The following is a 14,800-nucleotide window of genomic DNA, read 5'->3' on the forward strand; positions in this document are numbered from 1 at the left end:
ACAGATGTTTCTACTTCGAGAAATCCTTGTGTCCATGCAAACTCCTTAAGTGAGGATTTTGTAACACCCACATGCAAATTCGCTTTGCCATAGCGAAGGAGACAGAAGCCTCAGGAAGGGTGTCACAGGGGTCACTGGCCCTGGGACTGGGCTGTTGGAACGGGGAGGTGAGGGCTGATGAACAGGGACCTGACAGGGCACGGACAAGAAATGTGGCCTAGTTCTGGGCCCAGAGGGAAGGTGACCACTAGAGACCAGTGCATCCACGTGCCTTATGTGCAACGATGGGTCCCAGCTACGCTCTCCCCAGGAAGGAGCCTTATGATGTGGTTTCAAGTGAGTAATTCCCGACACATCAACCTGACGGTCAGAAAACCTAGGATCCGGCCTCTAAAGTTCCTGTGGTCCTACCCTGCTTGACCTATTTAGTTGAGGAGACAGAAACGACACCACCAAGTGCAGCGAGTAGGGTCAGGGTGCACAGCTCGGGAGATGCTCCTCACAGAGCAGTTGGTTGGGGGCGTCCTCCCAGTCACCAGAGAAGATTTAACAAGTAAAAACCTGCAAACTCTTTATTAAATTCTCCCATTTCATCTGTACAGAAAAAAATGCACATTATGTTCAGGATCTCAGTAACATCTCAAAATTACACAGCATGAACATGTAAAAACAAGGAACTGCTGGGATTTTATACATAGAAAGAAAAATCATTTACAAAAGAGGCTTGTTAATTTTACTTTTCTGTATTTTCTCTTTCTTAAAAAAAAAAAAAAAAAGTTCAAGGCCTAAGATGTCACACAGCATCTGCTGTTCAGTCTGTTTTCCTGCTTGGACTGACCTGGGAATACTGTGCCGGGAGAAGCTGCTAGGAAGGCTCCTGCTGCCGGCTGTCCTGCTGGCCACCCGACCCCGTGCACTGACTGCAGTCTGCCCGGGGCCTCTCCAACCTCCCTAGCTCCTGGCATAGGCCTGCTGGGCTCTGGGGTCCAGGTTCCATGGGTTCCATGGGCTCCATGGGTTCCATGCTGGGGGAAGGCAAAAACAGAATATAGAGGCACTATCTGAATTTTCTCCTTGCCCAGGAAGGTTTCTCTACTCCATGTATCCCAACAACATCCCTACCGGTGTGTTGTGACAGATCTTGGGGAGGAGGAAGGAGAGGAAATCACCGTCAGGATCCTGCTACCACCAGACTAAACAGATAGTTCCACCTTGTGCTCCAGATAACAAGCAGTCCTGGGGTCTCCATAGTGATCTCACTAGACAGCTGGGAGAAGCTTGTCACTCAGAAGAGTCAGTCTGTGTTTGCTATGACTTATCTGTTGTCTGAGGTCAGGGCAAGAAGGGGGATTCGGCTTCAGACTTGAATGCCCTAACATGCGACCCTGGTCCTAATGGAGAGGAGGACCAAGAGGAGTGTATTAGAGAGATGACCAACCAAAGACAAGAGAGAGAGATAGAGTGAGGGAGGACGGGAGGAGGGGCAGGCCAGAACAGGAGCTGTGGCCCCACGGCCCTTGGGAATCAGGGAGCAGTGGAGAAGAGGTGAAGGAGAGAAGTGTCCCTGAAGGCCGAGGAGAAATTCAGGGTACCAGAATGCTGCATTCGATAAAGCTACGTAGGTGCTGTCCAAAGCAGGGGAGAAAGAAAGGATCTTTCAGGTTTCCCAAATCCATAAGAACCTGAAATACAAATATATATACCAAAATGCACACAATTCAAAAAGCCCTATGCTTGTGGTTCTGTGGCCAAAATTTAGGTTGAATGGGTCAGGCTGGATTGGCTGGCTGCCACGGGTCCCTTCCAGCTTCCTTCTCTGTATCTGCTTGCTTAAAAGAAGCTGGATGTGGAGAACATGTAGTTTTTGGTGGGGGAGGGGAAGAAACGGGATATGAAAGCTTTTTCTCAGAAGAACTTGAGACCAGCTAAGTAAGAAAGGAGGCCCATGAAGCCATCTCTCTCCCCCTGGATGACTCCCTAGAGTGGGGATCTGTGGGACAGAAGCTGTACCGCAAGCCTGGGGGTGGGGAGGATGGGAGACATTTCCAGAAGTCATACTCACACAAGAGAGTGAATCTTTTCTTGGGAAGACAGGGAAGTCGGCACAGAAGTCCCGTTCCATTTTGTCTGATGAGTAAATGGATACTATAGACCTCTTTACCACTGGATGCTTTTATGACACAACTTCAGGAAATAGGAAGAAGTGAACTCTGACAATTCTGTCACCTCTTCTAGGAAAGCAGAATCTCCCTCCCTCTCTCCCCCAGGCAGAGCTGCTCACTGTTCCCCAAAAAAGGAAGCACAGGATATCAGACAGCCGGAGGCCTGCAGTGAATTCGAACCAATGCCTGCTGAGTACCAGTACTCAGGATGCACTGGTTTGGAGTGCGTTGACTGGACCCACAGAACTGGCAGTGGCAGCCAGAGGGTCTCCAGGGAATGTAGAGGAGGAAGACTTTCCTGCTGGAGTGAACCCAAGCCTCGGCTATGCTCCTACCTCAGCACATCTTGCTAGCACACGTCTCCTGGGAGAGCAGCAATAGCAGAGGATGGTCAGGGCCGCACCAGGGAAAGGGTCTCACTTCCAGGGCTACCCTTCTGGGAGAGAAACTCAGAGGGAAGAGTCTTGTTCTTGACAGTCGCCCTGCATTTCCGATCTCCTGTACCGGAGGGCCTCCAGGCCAGGAGAGTAACCTCTCGGGGCCTCTGGAGTGTTCTGGGGCACACTTCATATGACTTCCCCAGACCCTGGAGAGAGCTAATAAGGTCAGATGAGTTACCTGGATTTTCGGCAAACGCCTGAGGCCTTGACTGTGGAAAACCCCCCACCAGCTGCTTGTTATTGTCCACAGGCTAGACATCAGAAGAGATAAAGGCCAAGGTCCATCATCAGCTTCTCCACTAGGGCGATTTCTTCTTGAGTCGACTAGGTGATTTACTCATGATTGACCTCTGAGGCCAGTGACCAGAGGTGCCCCAGAACCTGTGTTATTATACCAAATGGGGGGCAGAATGGATACAGTTGAGCTGCAGGTTCAGAAGGTGCTGGGCCCCCTGCAGGTAGAAAACTGCTCAGGACACTACCTGGGACTCTCAAGAACCAGTCATATGAAACTATTCCAAGCAGGATGGTGAAATGCTTTCTAGCAAAAGCAACAAAAATACTGGCAGAATTATCCCTTTTATTTATTGTATCATTTCTAAAGATGATAAGTGTTTCAAGAATCAAAATCCTTTTCAAGCTTCCAGATATGCTTCAGACAAAGCCAAAATGTCCAGATACCTTAAACTATTGGTTTGTTTTACAAACACTAGGAGGGAGAACGCAGAGATGGAGAATGGTAGCCGCACACTCACCAAATGGTGAATGTTTTATTCTATCCTGTGAACCATGCCAGACAGGTCAGTGGGGGCCTGCGTTGAGAGGACATCCCCGGTTCTCAATCCCAAGCCCCCAGGCCCAGGTGGGAACTCCTGGAGGTGGACTATCCGGACCAGCTCAATTCAGTCCAACAATGGTGGTGGTAGGGGTATGCTGCTCGGACTCCGAGAGTTTCAAGTTTTGGAAGAACCCCAGGACAGGTGCTGACAATCAGGAAGACCCTAAGAGCAGGACTGAAGGGACCAAGCAGCTGAGCAGTTCCCCTTGGTAACTCGCAGTACCCTAGGCAGGGGGATACAGCTGGCTTCTGGATCGCACTGCCTCCCGGAAGGGGAGCAACGAGCAAAGAAAACCACAGTATTCAAATACACATCATTCAGATGAGACAAGGAGTAATCTGCATCAACCGATCCACAAACTGACCCACTTTGTATCGAACACATTTCAGGGGAGACAAATGTTGCATACGTCCCGCAGCACATGTGGACAGTGGCAAAGGGGGGGCAGGGCAAGGAGGGGCGCCATGGTCTATGTGGACAGTTTTAGGCACGTGATTTATAATACTCTGTGGACGTCTAACAGGTTAATAAAATATATATTATATAAATATATCTCCTACTGTACATGCCGCCCTCTTGTGCACCCACTGTAATTCCCTGCCCCAAACTCAAACCAAGGTGTGCCAAGTTGCACTGTGATGCCTGCACTCCTCCCCTTTTACACTCCAAACCTGCCATCCCACACTGGAGGGACAAAGGAGGACGGCCAGGAAGATTGCTTCCATAAAGCTAGATTCTGGAAGTACAACATCTGATGATTCATCAAAGTACAACACTCAGCCAATGCCTACTACAGTGGGTGTACGCAGCAAATGGACAGAAAGAAAAAAAACAGATAAAAGGCTCCATCTTTTAACGTAATAACTTTCCAAGTCCTCTCTACAAAGAGGCATAAGGGAGCTTGTCTGGGAAGGTGGCCTTGAGCCTGCACAAGGGTCAGGTTGGACTGCCAGTCACATCTTGAGACCACACTAAATCTTTATAAGCCATTGTCTTTGACTTGCACTGTTGCCTAAAAACTGAGCAAAGTGAATCAATCCCTGCTCCTCCTTCCTGCCCCGAGCTCCCTCTCTGCTTCAGTCCCTGCCTCCCCGCAGGCCTTCCAGACTAACCACTATCCCCAGCAGGGTCAATCCGAATGTAACTGAGTCCTGTGCTAGCCTGGAGGAGGAAGATTCCTGGGATCCTGCTCCTCGGGACTCAGGGTCCAGCCTCTGACCAGCTTCCCACTTTTGATCTCCTCCCCAACCCATCTGCCTCTGGCTTAGGGAAGCTCATGCTTGCTTTACCTCACTGAAGTGAGGGGGTCATAGAAATACTCATGGCCTGGGGTCCTGACCAGCAGTGGCTCTATTAAGGTGAGATCTGGAAGGCATCACTGTTTTAGCAGAAGAAAACAAGACCCAAAGCAGACTGGTCACTGATTTCCCACTCGTCGGTGAAGTCCGTGGCCCCCACATGGTCCAAAGGTGCTTTTGAGAAATGAGCAAGACATCCCAGTTATATAGCATATTGGGTGCTGTGTTTTCCCCGTAAGTCCTGCTTCATTTTACAGTCACAGAGAAGAAATAACCCCATTGCCCAAGTCAAGCCTGGAGGAGATGTGTTATTATATACATTTTTTTCTTTCTTTAAAAATTTCTTTTTTTTTCTTTCTTTCTTTTTTTTTTTTTTTTTGGTGGTTTTTGTTTTGTTTTGTTTTGTTTTTTAAAAATCATTTGAGTTGCAGGTCAGGTAAGTTGGTTCTGGAAGTACTGGTAGTTCCATTGGTACGAGAGAGACTTGTCTACGGGCAGGTAAACCCAAATTTGCCAACAAAGGCAATAACCAAAGCGGCCAGCTGCTGCTGTTGCACAAATGGTCGAGAAGGAGGAGGACACCATGGACACGGGCGAAGTCTGAGATGGGACAACGCAGAGGACACCTGCTGCTGCTCTAACATGGGTGTTGATGCCACCTCCTAGAAGAACGAGGTGAGTGGGTACACTATACAGGAGGGCTGTACAAACTGGGCACTGGACAGGTAGTTCCTTTGGTGGTCACGGTGGCTCTACCTGTCCTTGAGCTCTCGTGTTACTCGCTTGGTGATACGTCCACACATCAGGCCAATCAGGAACAATATACAGATGCTCCCGCTGATCACAGACAGAATGTAGTTCTTTGATGGAGATGTCATCACTTGCATGGCGAGGTCAGAGAAGCCATCAGCCGGGGCCACCTAGAAGGACACACAGCAGCATAGGCCTTGGACACAGAACTGGGTTGGAGGCAGGGCTAGCTCTAACTTGCCCCTCTCAATTCCTAGTTTAATTTATGTCATTTCCTTTTGGGAGAAAGGGCAAGGGACAAGACAATCAAACACAGAGCTACAACTCCTTTTCCTGATCACACTATGGTATGTATCTACTACACAAGGTGAGAAAATACAGACAACTACAAAGAGGTGGGGTCTCATATTATCCACCTCACGCCATCCCCGCCCCTGCCAACCTGACAGCAGCCCTCACACTCAAGACCTGGCCACATAAGCCCTCGCAGAGCACTCAACAGGTTTTCAATCATTTAGTCCTCGTACCAATCCTTGAGAGTAGATTGTATTCCTCCCATTTTACAGATGAAGACCCACAGGCCAAGGGGTGGGACGTGATTACTTGTACCAGGTCACACAGGGTCTTAGGTATTCGGATTTATTATTAAAAACCACAGAGAACAAACAGTTGAGATTGTGTTGGATGCTGGTTCTGTATCTTGACTTCCCGTCACTCACCATTAAATAAGGAGCGCGGTCCCATCAGAAACAGTGTGCAAGTATGACTCAGGCTGACCGAGTACACTGCATTGCTCCTGTAATCACAGGCTCTGCAGCCTAGCCAGTCTTCATTCTCAGTTAGCCTCACTGCTTTTCTGAACGGACCTCTCTCTATGCAGCCTGCTATGGCAGAATCAGGGCCAAAAGGCTCCCCGGGTGCACACGGACCTGCTCTTTTGGGTCTCAACTTAGCCTGGGTGCCTGAGAGGGTGTGCCCAGAGATGTCTGGCTACATCTGTTTCTATGCTCGTCCCGCATACGTAGAGCAGAGTGAGATTAACGTGATCTGAGCGCTGACATCTGTCGACACAAAACAAGCAGTGGAATCCCTTTGCAGCAACGTTTAGTAGCTCCCCGGCAGAAGCAGAGAGAAGGAAGAGACTGACTTGGCCCCTCTCCGCTGCCTCACTTAACGGAGGGCTTCCAAGCCAACTTCGTTCCTTTGGGAGAAGGGGTGAGGGGCGTATGTGCTACTTGGACAGCTGCGATCCCTTCTCTTCATTTCCCTTACTTCTAGGTGTGAAGACTTGTCATGGTCTTTCCTGTTTGCCTGGTACCCTTGACCTTTCATGTGGGTGACAGGAGGAACTGGCCAAGAAGCAGGGGGGTCCTCATGATCGCTTTCTTAATCTAAGGCAACTGGCAATATCCACCCCGATGTGGGGTGATAGAATGTGGATCTAGAAACCTGACTTTCTCGCTGAGGCACCTTGGGCAGGTCACAGCTTCCTCCATTGTAAAGTGGGGAAATAATCACTCCACTTACCCTGCTGCGTTTCAAGGTTCAGTGAGGTAGTATGTCCAGCGAAGTGTTACGCACCACAAAGCAACGTGCACATGAGAAGAACTGTTCCTCTTCTCGCTGAGGCTGCATTTTTGTAGGAAAAATCTCCCCTAGCCCAAGTCTGCCTGGGTATCACACACATTCACCTGTCCTGATGTCTCTCTACCCTATCAGCGTTCCTGTTTCAGCCTAGTTGAGGGCGAAGGCCGGGGCTAGTCCCACATACATATGCTCCTGCCAAACACTGACTAAAATCAGAAAAACGAGCTTTAAGACAACAGTGGCCAGCCTGGTTGCTTTCCCCTGGGCATGATTTCTGGTTCTCTTTGCACAGCTGGCTTTTATCCCATCCTTTGGGTGACTCACTTTTCCACGGTGGACTATGGGCAAGTGAGGAGAAAGCAGTGGCCCCGGCAAAGCCTGCAGACACTGGCAAAAGGAGATGGTGGCCGCAGGCTCAGAGACAGCCAGGGAGGCTTCCAAGGGCAGTGACAGACTTTTCAAATACACTTACTGCTGGTCTTGCAACAAGGACAAAAAGACAAGTGGAATATCCGGGGAACGGACAGAGATGGCCGCTTCAGGAGATTCTCTTGGGCATTACCTTTGCTGCATAACTCCACATTTCAATCCGGTCATTGAGACGTTTTTTGCACTCAGGTTGTAACCTCACCCGCTTATCCTCCAGGGCCTCCATGAGACAGGACATTTCTGTGAAAGAAAAGGGATGAGAAGAGTCTAAAACTGTACAGAACAGAAATTTCTATGAGGCTGGGGAGGAGGGCACCTTATCACCAGAGAATTCAGATGTATAGGCTACACAAAGTTAAATCCGTTCTAGGAAATTTGACCAAAGATTTAACATGGAGAAAAATGATGTTGAGCTTCCAAGGGACCAGCTGCCCAGAGACCCTTAAAACCTTCTTATTTTATTGGGCATGTCTGGCTCAGAAACAACTTTCTTCTACCTGCCCGGGATCCACCCAGTGTGGCCACTGGGTGAGCTGATGAAGCTGCTCTAGTTTGGCCAAGGGGGAAGAGGCCATGATCATGAGTTAAGTTTTGCTTCCCTGATAAATAACTCAACCTTCCCTTTTCATCAGAACCTTACCTCTGGTTATGGCTAGGTCAGTTCAAACCTGCAGGATTATTCATTCCTAAATTCATTCTGCCACAAAAGCCTAGTCCCGGCATCAACCAGGCCCCCAGAGGATGTTGTCTGTGGTTGTGCTGCAGCTAGAGAACAGAGTACCCGCAAGTGCTGTCTCAGAAGGAGTCTGTGCTCCTCCCAAGGTAGTTCAGAGAGGGCCAGAGTGAACAGTGACTTACGACGCCCTCGGCCGGGGGTAATGGCTGCACAGTGGTGCTTAATGTCCAGGGCACACGCTGTATGAAGAACTGGGTCCACAAAGATGTCTGCTTTGCTTTCCTTCAGCATGTTTAACACTTCCTAAGAAGGAAGAATCATCGTAGAGCAAGCTTTTATAGAGGAAATACATCAGATTTGTTATCTGCAAATACTTTACATACGAAGAGTAAAGTCAAGGAGGGAAGGGTGTGGGTTAACAACAGAACTTACTCTGAGACAGGGACAATGTGGTGATGACACAAAGAATGCAGATTTTTAGCAACTGATTCCATACACTCGGAGGCCTAGTATGATCAAAGCTATGTGCTAAACGAAGCGGGGGCTACAAGATCAGATGTGGGTTTCTGGCAGTCTGGTGGGCTGTAAATGTTGCATACTAAATGCTAGTATTTATATCGGTTGGTATAATACGGCTATTTTCTTAAGAAAAATGAAAATGTGAAATCTAAAAACCAGAGTTTTGGGGCACCTGGGTGGCTCAGTTGGTTAAGTGTCCAACTTTGGCTCAGGTCATGATCTCACAGCTTGTGAGTTTAAGCCCTGCCTTGGGCTCTGTACTGACAGCTCAGAGCCTGGAGCCTGCTTCAGATTCTGTGTGTGTGTCTCTCTCTCTGCCCCTTCCCTGCTCGCGATCTGTCTCTATCTCTCTCTCAAAAATACATAAACACTAAAAAAATATATAAAAAAAATAAAAACCAGAGTTTTAAAACTCCCAGGCAAACAAAGAAAAATGTTTGCATAATGTTTCATGTTACCTCCGTTATCCTCAAAAGATAAAAAAGATTCACAGAGCATAATTTTTACTGCAAGAAAAACTCTTAGTGAGTCTAAAGATGTCCTAAACAAGAGGATCATAACCATGATGGAAGTGACATCAGCTCTGCAGACTTTCCATTTAGACTTGAAAGAACAGGAGGTAACAACAGGCCAAAAGTGCTTTCTTAAATAAAAATTAGTTTGCTCTCAAGAGAAAGACTACAGGCCCTGTAAAGCAACAATAATAAAAACAAGAAAACAAAAAACAAAACTCAAATATTACTCTTCAAAGTTAAATGGGATCATCTGATGACAAACTAGTCCAAGGAAAACATCTGGATTTAGCTTTTTTTTTTTTAAATTTTTTTTTCAACGTATTTTATTTATTTTTGGGACAGAGAGAGACAGAGCATGAACGGGGGAGGGGCAGAGAGAGAGGGAGACACAGAATCGGAAACAGGCTCCAGGCTCCGAGCCATCAGCCCAGAGCCTGACGCGGGGCTCGAACTCACGGACCGCGAGATCGTGACCTGGCTGAAGTCGGACACTTAACCGACTGCGCCACCCAGGCGCCCCTGGATTTAGCTTTTAGCCATCTCCCATTATTCCTCAGGCCGTGTGGAATCAGAAACATTTCAGCAGATGAAAATATCTGTGTACAATATTCAGTGACTCAAAAATGACACCACTCAAACACTTTTCAAAAAAAGACAAAGCTTTTTTAAAAAGATCAAATATATTATTTCATTTGCAATTTTCCAAGATAATGCATGCTTAATAGTCATGTTTTGATAACTTCGTTTTTATAAGCTATTTCTGAAATGATTTTTATGAATGCAGTATCTTTACTGATACTATTGGACTTGACATTTTGCTTTCAGTTCTGCACTCACAGGGCCTTAAACCATGGCCTGGTCATGGGGATCAGACATGTTCATGAATAATCAGTACATGTGGAAGGATATTTCAATTATAGGTGATTAATTGTCAAGAATCTAGTGAAAGTTTCGTAAGAGGGAAGAAACGTATAATCCCGGGAAGGAAGGTTTAGATGTTCTTGCTAAGATATGCAGACTACAGCATCAGAAGGGAAGAAAAAGTTTTGTGAAAAGCAGGCAGGGAAACAAGGCCATTGGCGGTATTACCTTTTTACATGCGTCTGTTTTGATTTTGAGCAGGTTAACTTTGAGGCACTCTTCTACTTGACCTGTCTGCTCTTGGGCAGCTGCTTCCTCAGCACACAGATTGGAGATCTGTTCCAGAGACACACAAAACACATCTCTGCTGTCACCAGAAACCCTGTCTCTGAAACCTGCAGGTTTGGTGACCCTCCCATATGGTCTGGATGTCTCCTCAGTCTCCTAGTGGACTTCACGCCCCGCCCCCTGTCCTGGATGAGATGCTGGGCTCCATTCACTGTCACAAAGACTGGCACACAGAGTCAAAAACCAGTCAGTATACTGACGTTTATGCTGTCAACCCTGACATTTGAGTCAGAGTGTCCCAGGACTGGTCACAAAGAAGGCTACTCCTTGATTCCACAGGAGGAAGGTTACATAGCCAAGTGAAATACTAAAAGCAAATGGCTAACATTTATAAAGGTTCAGAGTCAACCTCAACTCACAGCTTGGCAACACACACACACACACACACACACACACACACACACACACAGGTTCTAAAACACAGTCCACACCAAAGATTAAAAACTTAAGTCTTCCTTGGGAGCTGTGAGTGAGCATCTTTAAAAAATCTTCAGCTATGAACCCCTAAAACTGACATATGTCGAACACAGTTCTCCACATGGGCTTTTCTAGCTAGGAAGTCAAAGTCCAAAGATAGGCATTTCTTTAGCGCTATTATAGGAGCACTTTCTTCCCCCCCCCCCCCCCACGCTTTTTTAACATTTATTTATTTTTTTTTTGAGAGAGAGAGAGAGAGCGCGCGCGCGCAAGTGGGGGAGGAACAGAGACAGAGGGAGACACAGAATCTGAAGCAGGCTCCAGGCTGTAAACTGTCAGTACAGAGCCCAATGTGGGGCTCAAACCCATGAACTGTGAGATCATGAGCTGAGCTGAAGTCGGACACTTAACCAACTAAGCCACCCAGGCACCCCAGGAGCACTTTCTCTTTCTGGCAAGTCTTGGGGAATTCTAGGTTGAGCATCAGAATAAGGAGAAGGAAGAACTATATGGAGACAGATATAGTAAAAGAACACTCTAGTACAACAGAGAAATATAGAACCAACACTCTATAGTGATAGGATGAATGTCAAGTCTAATTCAGTGTCACAGGGAACCAGAAACTCAAACAATGAAAAGTCCAGAAGATGGGCCCTGGATTCAGGGCTAAAGGGAAAGACGGTACAGAACTTTTCTTCAATAAACACTTCTCTGACCAGCTCTGTTCACAACCAGCTTCAGACCCAAATCCTACCTCATCTGAGCAGTGTAGCTGGAGCTGAGGATCTAGTCGGTAATCCAGAGCAGACTCCTGGATAATAATCCGGATCTGGTCTTCACAGTCCGAAGAGAGCCGCTACATGTGACAAAAGGAGAGTTCATCAGCCTATTAGACAGCTTCAGCTTTTTATTTGGTCCCTGGTTTGGGAAGGTACGAAAAAGGTCTTGGGAAAGTAGGAGTAAGCTAGGGGCTTCCACAGAAAAACCTGCCAGGAGTAGAGGGGCCTCTATAAACACACCTCTGCAGAGAGCCCAGGACTGTTTACCTGGTCAGCATATCTGAGCTTGAGGCACGAGATGACTTGGCCTTCCAGTTCCGAATCATCCTTGGCCTTAGTCAGGATACCATGGCAGAATTTAGGAATGTCAGCTTTACAGGCTTTCCTTAGCACAGGGTTTAAGCGGTAATCTAGAGTGGAAAGTTGTCAGTATGTGATAAAATATTCCACCTGGATTCAAAAATATTCAAGATCTACCTTTCAAAAGGGTACATGTTACATCAATGACCACAAATAAACTACTGATTTGTTTATTTGCTAAACATTTACCAAGCATTCATTACACTGTTTTTATTTTTTAAATTAAAAAAATTTTTTTCTGGGTGCATGTTTTAATTTTTTATTTTGGGGGGGGAGAGGAAGAGGGGGGGAATATTTTAAGCAGGCTCCACGTGGGCTCAGCGTGGAGCACAACACAGGGCTCAATCCTAAGACCCTGGGATCATGACCTGAGCTGAAATCAAGAGGTGGATGCTCAACCTACTGAGCCACCCAAGAGTCCTGACTACACTGCTTTTAATCAGCAATATAATTAAATGAAAGGGTAGATGTGGACACAGAGACTCCAGGAATTCTACCTTGCAGCACGTCTGTGGGGTCTGCTGGTACCAGTACTCTTTAGTAGTTCTCAAAAAAATCACTCAGCCATCACCAACCTTCCCCATAACAGATGTTCTGGAAAACACTGAGAATACTGGACTCATCTTGCCCACTATGTTATAAGGTCTTGCAACTCAGAGCTGAAATTTCTCTGTTCTAAAAAACATTACCCATATATTCTCCTGCCACGTGCATGAAGTTTTGTTAAATCTCTAGACTTTTCAAAGAACTCCAGCCTTGACTTCCTCTGTCTCCTCTTTCCTATGACTTTCATTCTGTTCTGCCAAATACTCTTTGAAGGAAGAATATGTTATTTTCCTTACTAGATCCAGACTCTTCCCTTGAAATCCACAGGCAACAAAATATCTGTAGTTTAATTAGGTAGATATATGTCGACTCAGCTCCATTTAAGCCACATTCAATGGAACCAGGAAAGCCAAGCCATGATGTTACCTGTGTTCTGAGTGATCTGGCGCTTGGTTATCATCTGTTTGCATTTGGGATCCATCAATTCACTGTTCTTATTTTGCTTCAAGCACTGCAACATGGTTTTGGAATCTGCCTCTGGACAGAACCTCTGCAAGAAACAAAGATTTACAAACGTAGTTATCCAAATATGGCAATGAACATCATCTGCATCACCCTTCCACCTACTGGTGAGCTAATGACAAAATCAGCTTGAAGATATCACTTGGTACAAGAGAAACAGCTAAGCCTGAATAAACACCCAGACTCTACTTCTCCTTTTATTGAGTCTCTACTATATCTCTCACATTTCTTCCTACTACCCTCACTGTTTCCTATTTTGCACAGGATTGATTCTGTACCTGCATGGCTATGTTACATTACATGGCATCTCATGATCTTAAACACTGTTTAAGTAAAAACATAACATTGTACCAGGTGGCCAGGTAGCCCTCAAGCCATATCCACCCAATCCCAATGGGAAATTTAAAAATTACCCACTGAACAATGTGAACAGGAATGTGGGTTAAGGACCTGTCTAGTTCATCTTTTAACTATGGGGGCTATAATGCTACCAAACGGTGTGGGGCTACTCCCTGTACACTTGTTAGTGTCCTTGAAGTCAGAGATCCATTTTGGACTAACAATAAATTCTACCTCTATCTGCTAATCAACAGTGTATCTGCTAATTACAGCCTACGGATATCTTAATATAAGTTGATGACTGATTTTTACAAAAGTCATCAAAATCTTACAAAATTCCCTCAGATCAGAGCCTGGCATTTCAGCTTTTACACAGGACTCAAATCTACCAGGGTCAACTAAAGACATTACTAACTTTCACAATTCTATTTGGTATCTGAAAGAGTGAAAAGCAGCATTTTATTTTATTTTATTTTATTTTATTTATTTACTTTTTTATTTTTTAATTTAATTTTTAAAAATTTACATCCAATTTAGTTAGCATATAGTGGAACAATGATTCAGGGGTGGATTCCTTAGTGCCCCTTACCCATTTAGCCCATCCCGCTTCCCACAACCCATCGAGCAACCCTCAGTTTGTTCTCCATATTTATGAGTCTCTTCTGTTTTGTCCCCCTCCCTGTTTTTATATTATTTTTGTTTCCCTTCCCTTATGTTCATCTGTTTTGTCTGTTAAAGTCCTCATATGAGTGAAATCATATGGTATTTGTCTTTCTCTGACTAATTTCACTTAGCATAATACCCTCCAGTTCCATCCACATAGTCGCAAATGGCAAGATGTCATTCTTTTTGATTGCCGAGTAACACTCCATTGTATATATATGCACCACATCTTCTTTATCCATTCATCCATGGATGGACATTTGGGTTCTTTCCATACTTTGTCTACTGTGGACAGTGCTGCTATAAACATGGGGGTGCATGTGTCCCTTTGAAACAGCACACCTGTATCCCTTGGATAAATACCTAGTTTTGCAATTGCTGGGTCGTAGGGTAGTTCTATTTTTAGTTTTTTGAGGAACCTCCATACTGTTTTCCAGAGTGGACCAGCATTTTATTTTAAAAGTAGTATTTTATTTTTTAAGTAACATTTTATTTTAAAAAAGCATTTGCTTTTATTTTATCTTAAGTGTATTAGAACCTTAAATTTAAATCTCTTTATACATGTGGATACGACAAGGAACTGGCATTTAGGTTCTCAAGTTAGCCTGTTACAGAGAACGTTCACTGGAGAAGTATACGAAACAAAAGAACATATAAAATAGAAAAGCCTTTTGACTGTGGTAGGTGGATGATCAAGACATTTGGTGGTGACTTTCTCAACATACTACCACTAACTGCCCTCAAAATCAA

The 14,800-nt window shown here is 45.6% G+C and overlaps 1 protein-coding gene across 3 annotated transcripts in view; it reads right to left on the minus strand.

Annotated features, from left to right (window-relative positions):
- Positions 1-554: 554 nt before the first annotated feature.
- Positions 555-14,800, minus strand: part of GLG1 (golgi glycoprotein 1) — a 149,712-nt gene continuing 135,466 nt past the window's right edge. For 2 of the 3 annotated variants that reach the window (XM_060650140.2, XM_060650139.2), the window contains 7 exons: positions 12,953-13,076; positions 11,888-12,030; positions 11,596-11,697; positions 10,305-10,412; positions 8,364-8,484; positions 7,639-7,745; positions 555-5,659 (listed from right to left, as the gene is read on the minus strand). In XM_060650140.2, coding sequence (XP_060506123.1) covers positions 5,492-5,659; positions 7,639-7,745; positions 8,364-8,484; positions 10,305-10,412; positions 11,596-11,697; positions 11,888-12,030; positions 12,953-13,076 — 873 coding nt within the window. In that variant the 3' untranslated portion in view covers positions 555-5,491. The remainder of the gene's footprint in view (positions 5,660-7,638; positions 7,746-8,363; positions 8,485-10,304; positions 10,413-11,595; positions 11,698-11,887; positions 12,031-12,952; positions 13,077-14,800) is intronic. The other variant, XM_060650141.3, reaches the window with a different exon arrangement.

Source organism: Panthera onca, chromosome E2 (genome assembly GCF_046562875.1).
Source record: "Panthera onca isolate mPanOnc1 chromosome E2, mPanOnc1 haplotype 2, whole genome shotgun sequence".
Taxonomy (NCBI): Eukaryota; Metazoa; Chordata; class Mammalia; order Carnivora; family Felidae; genus Panthera; species Panthera onca.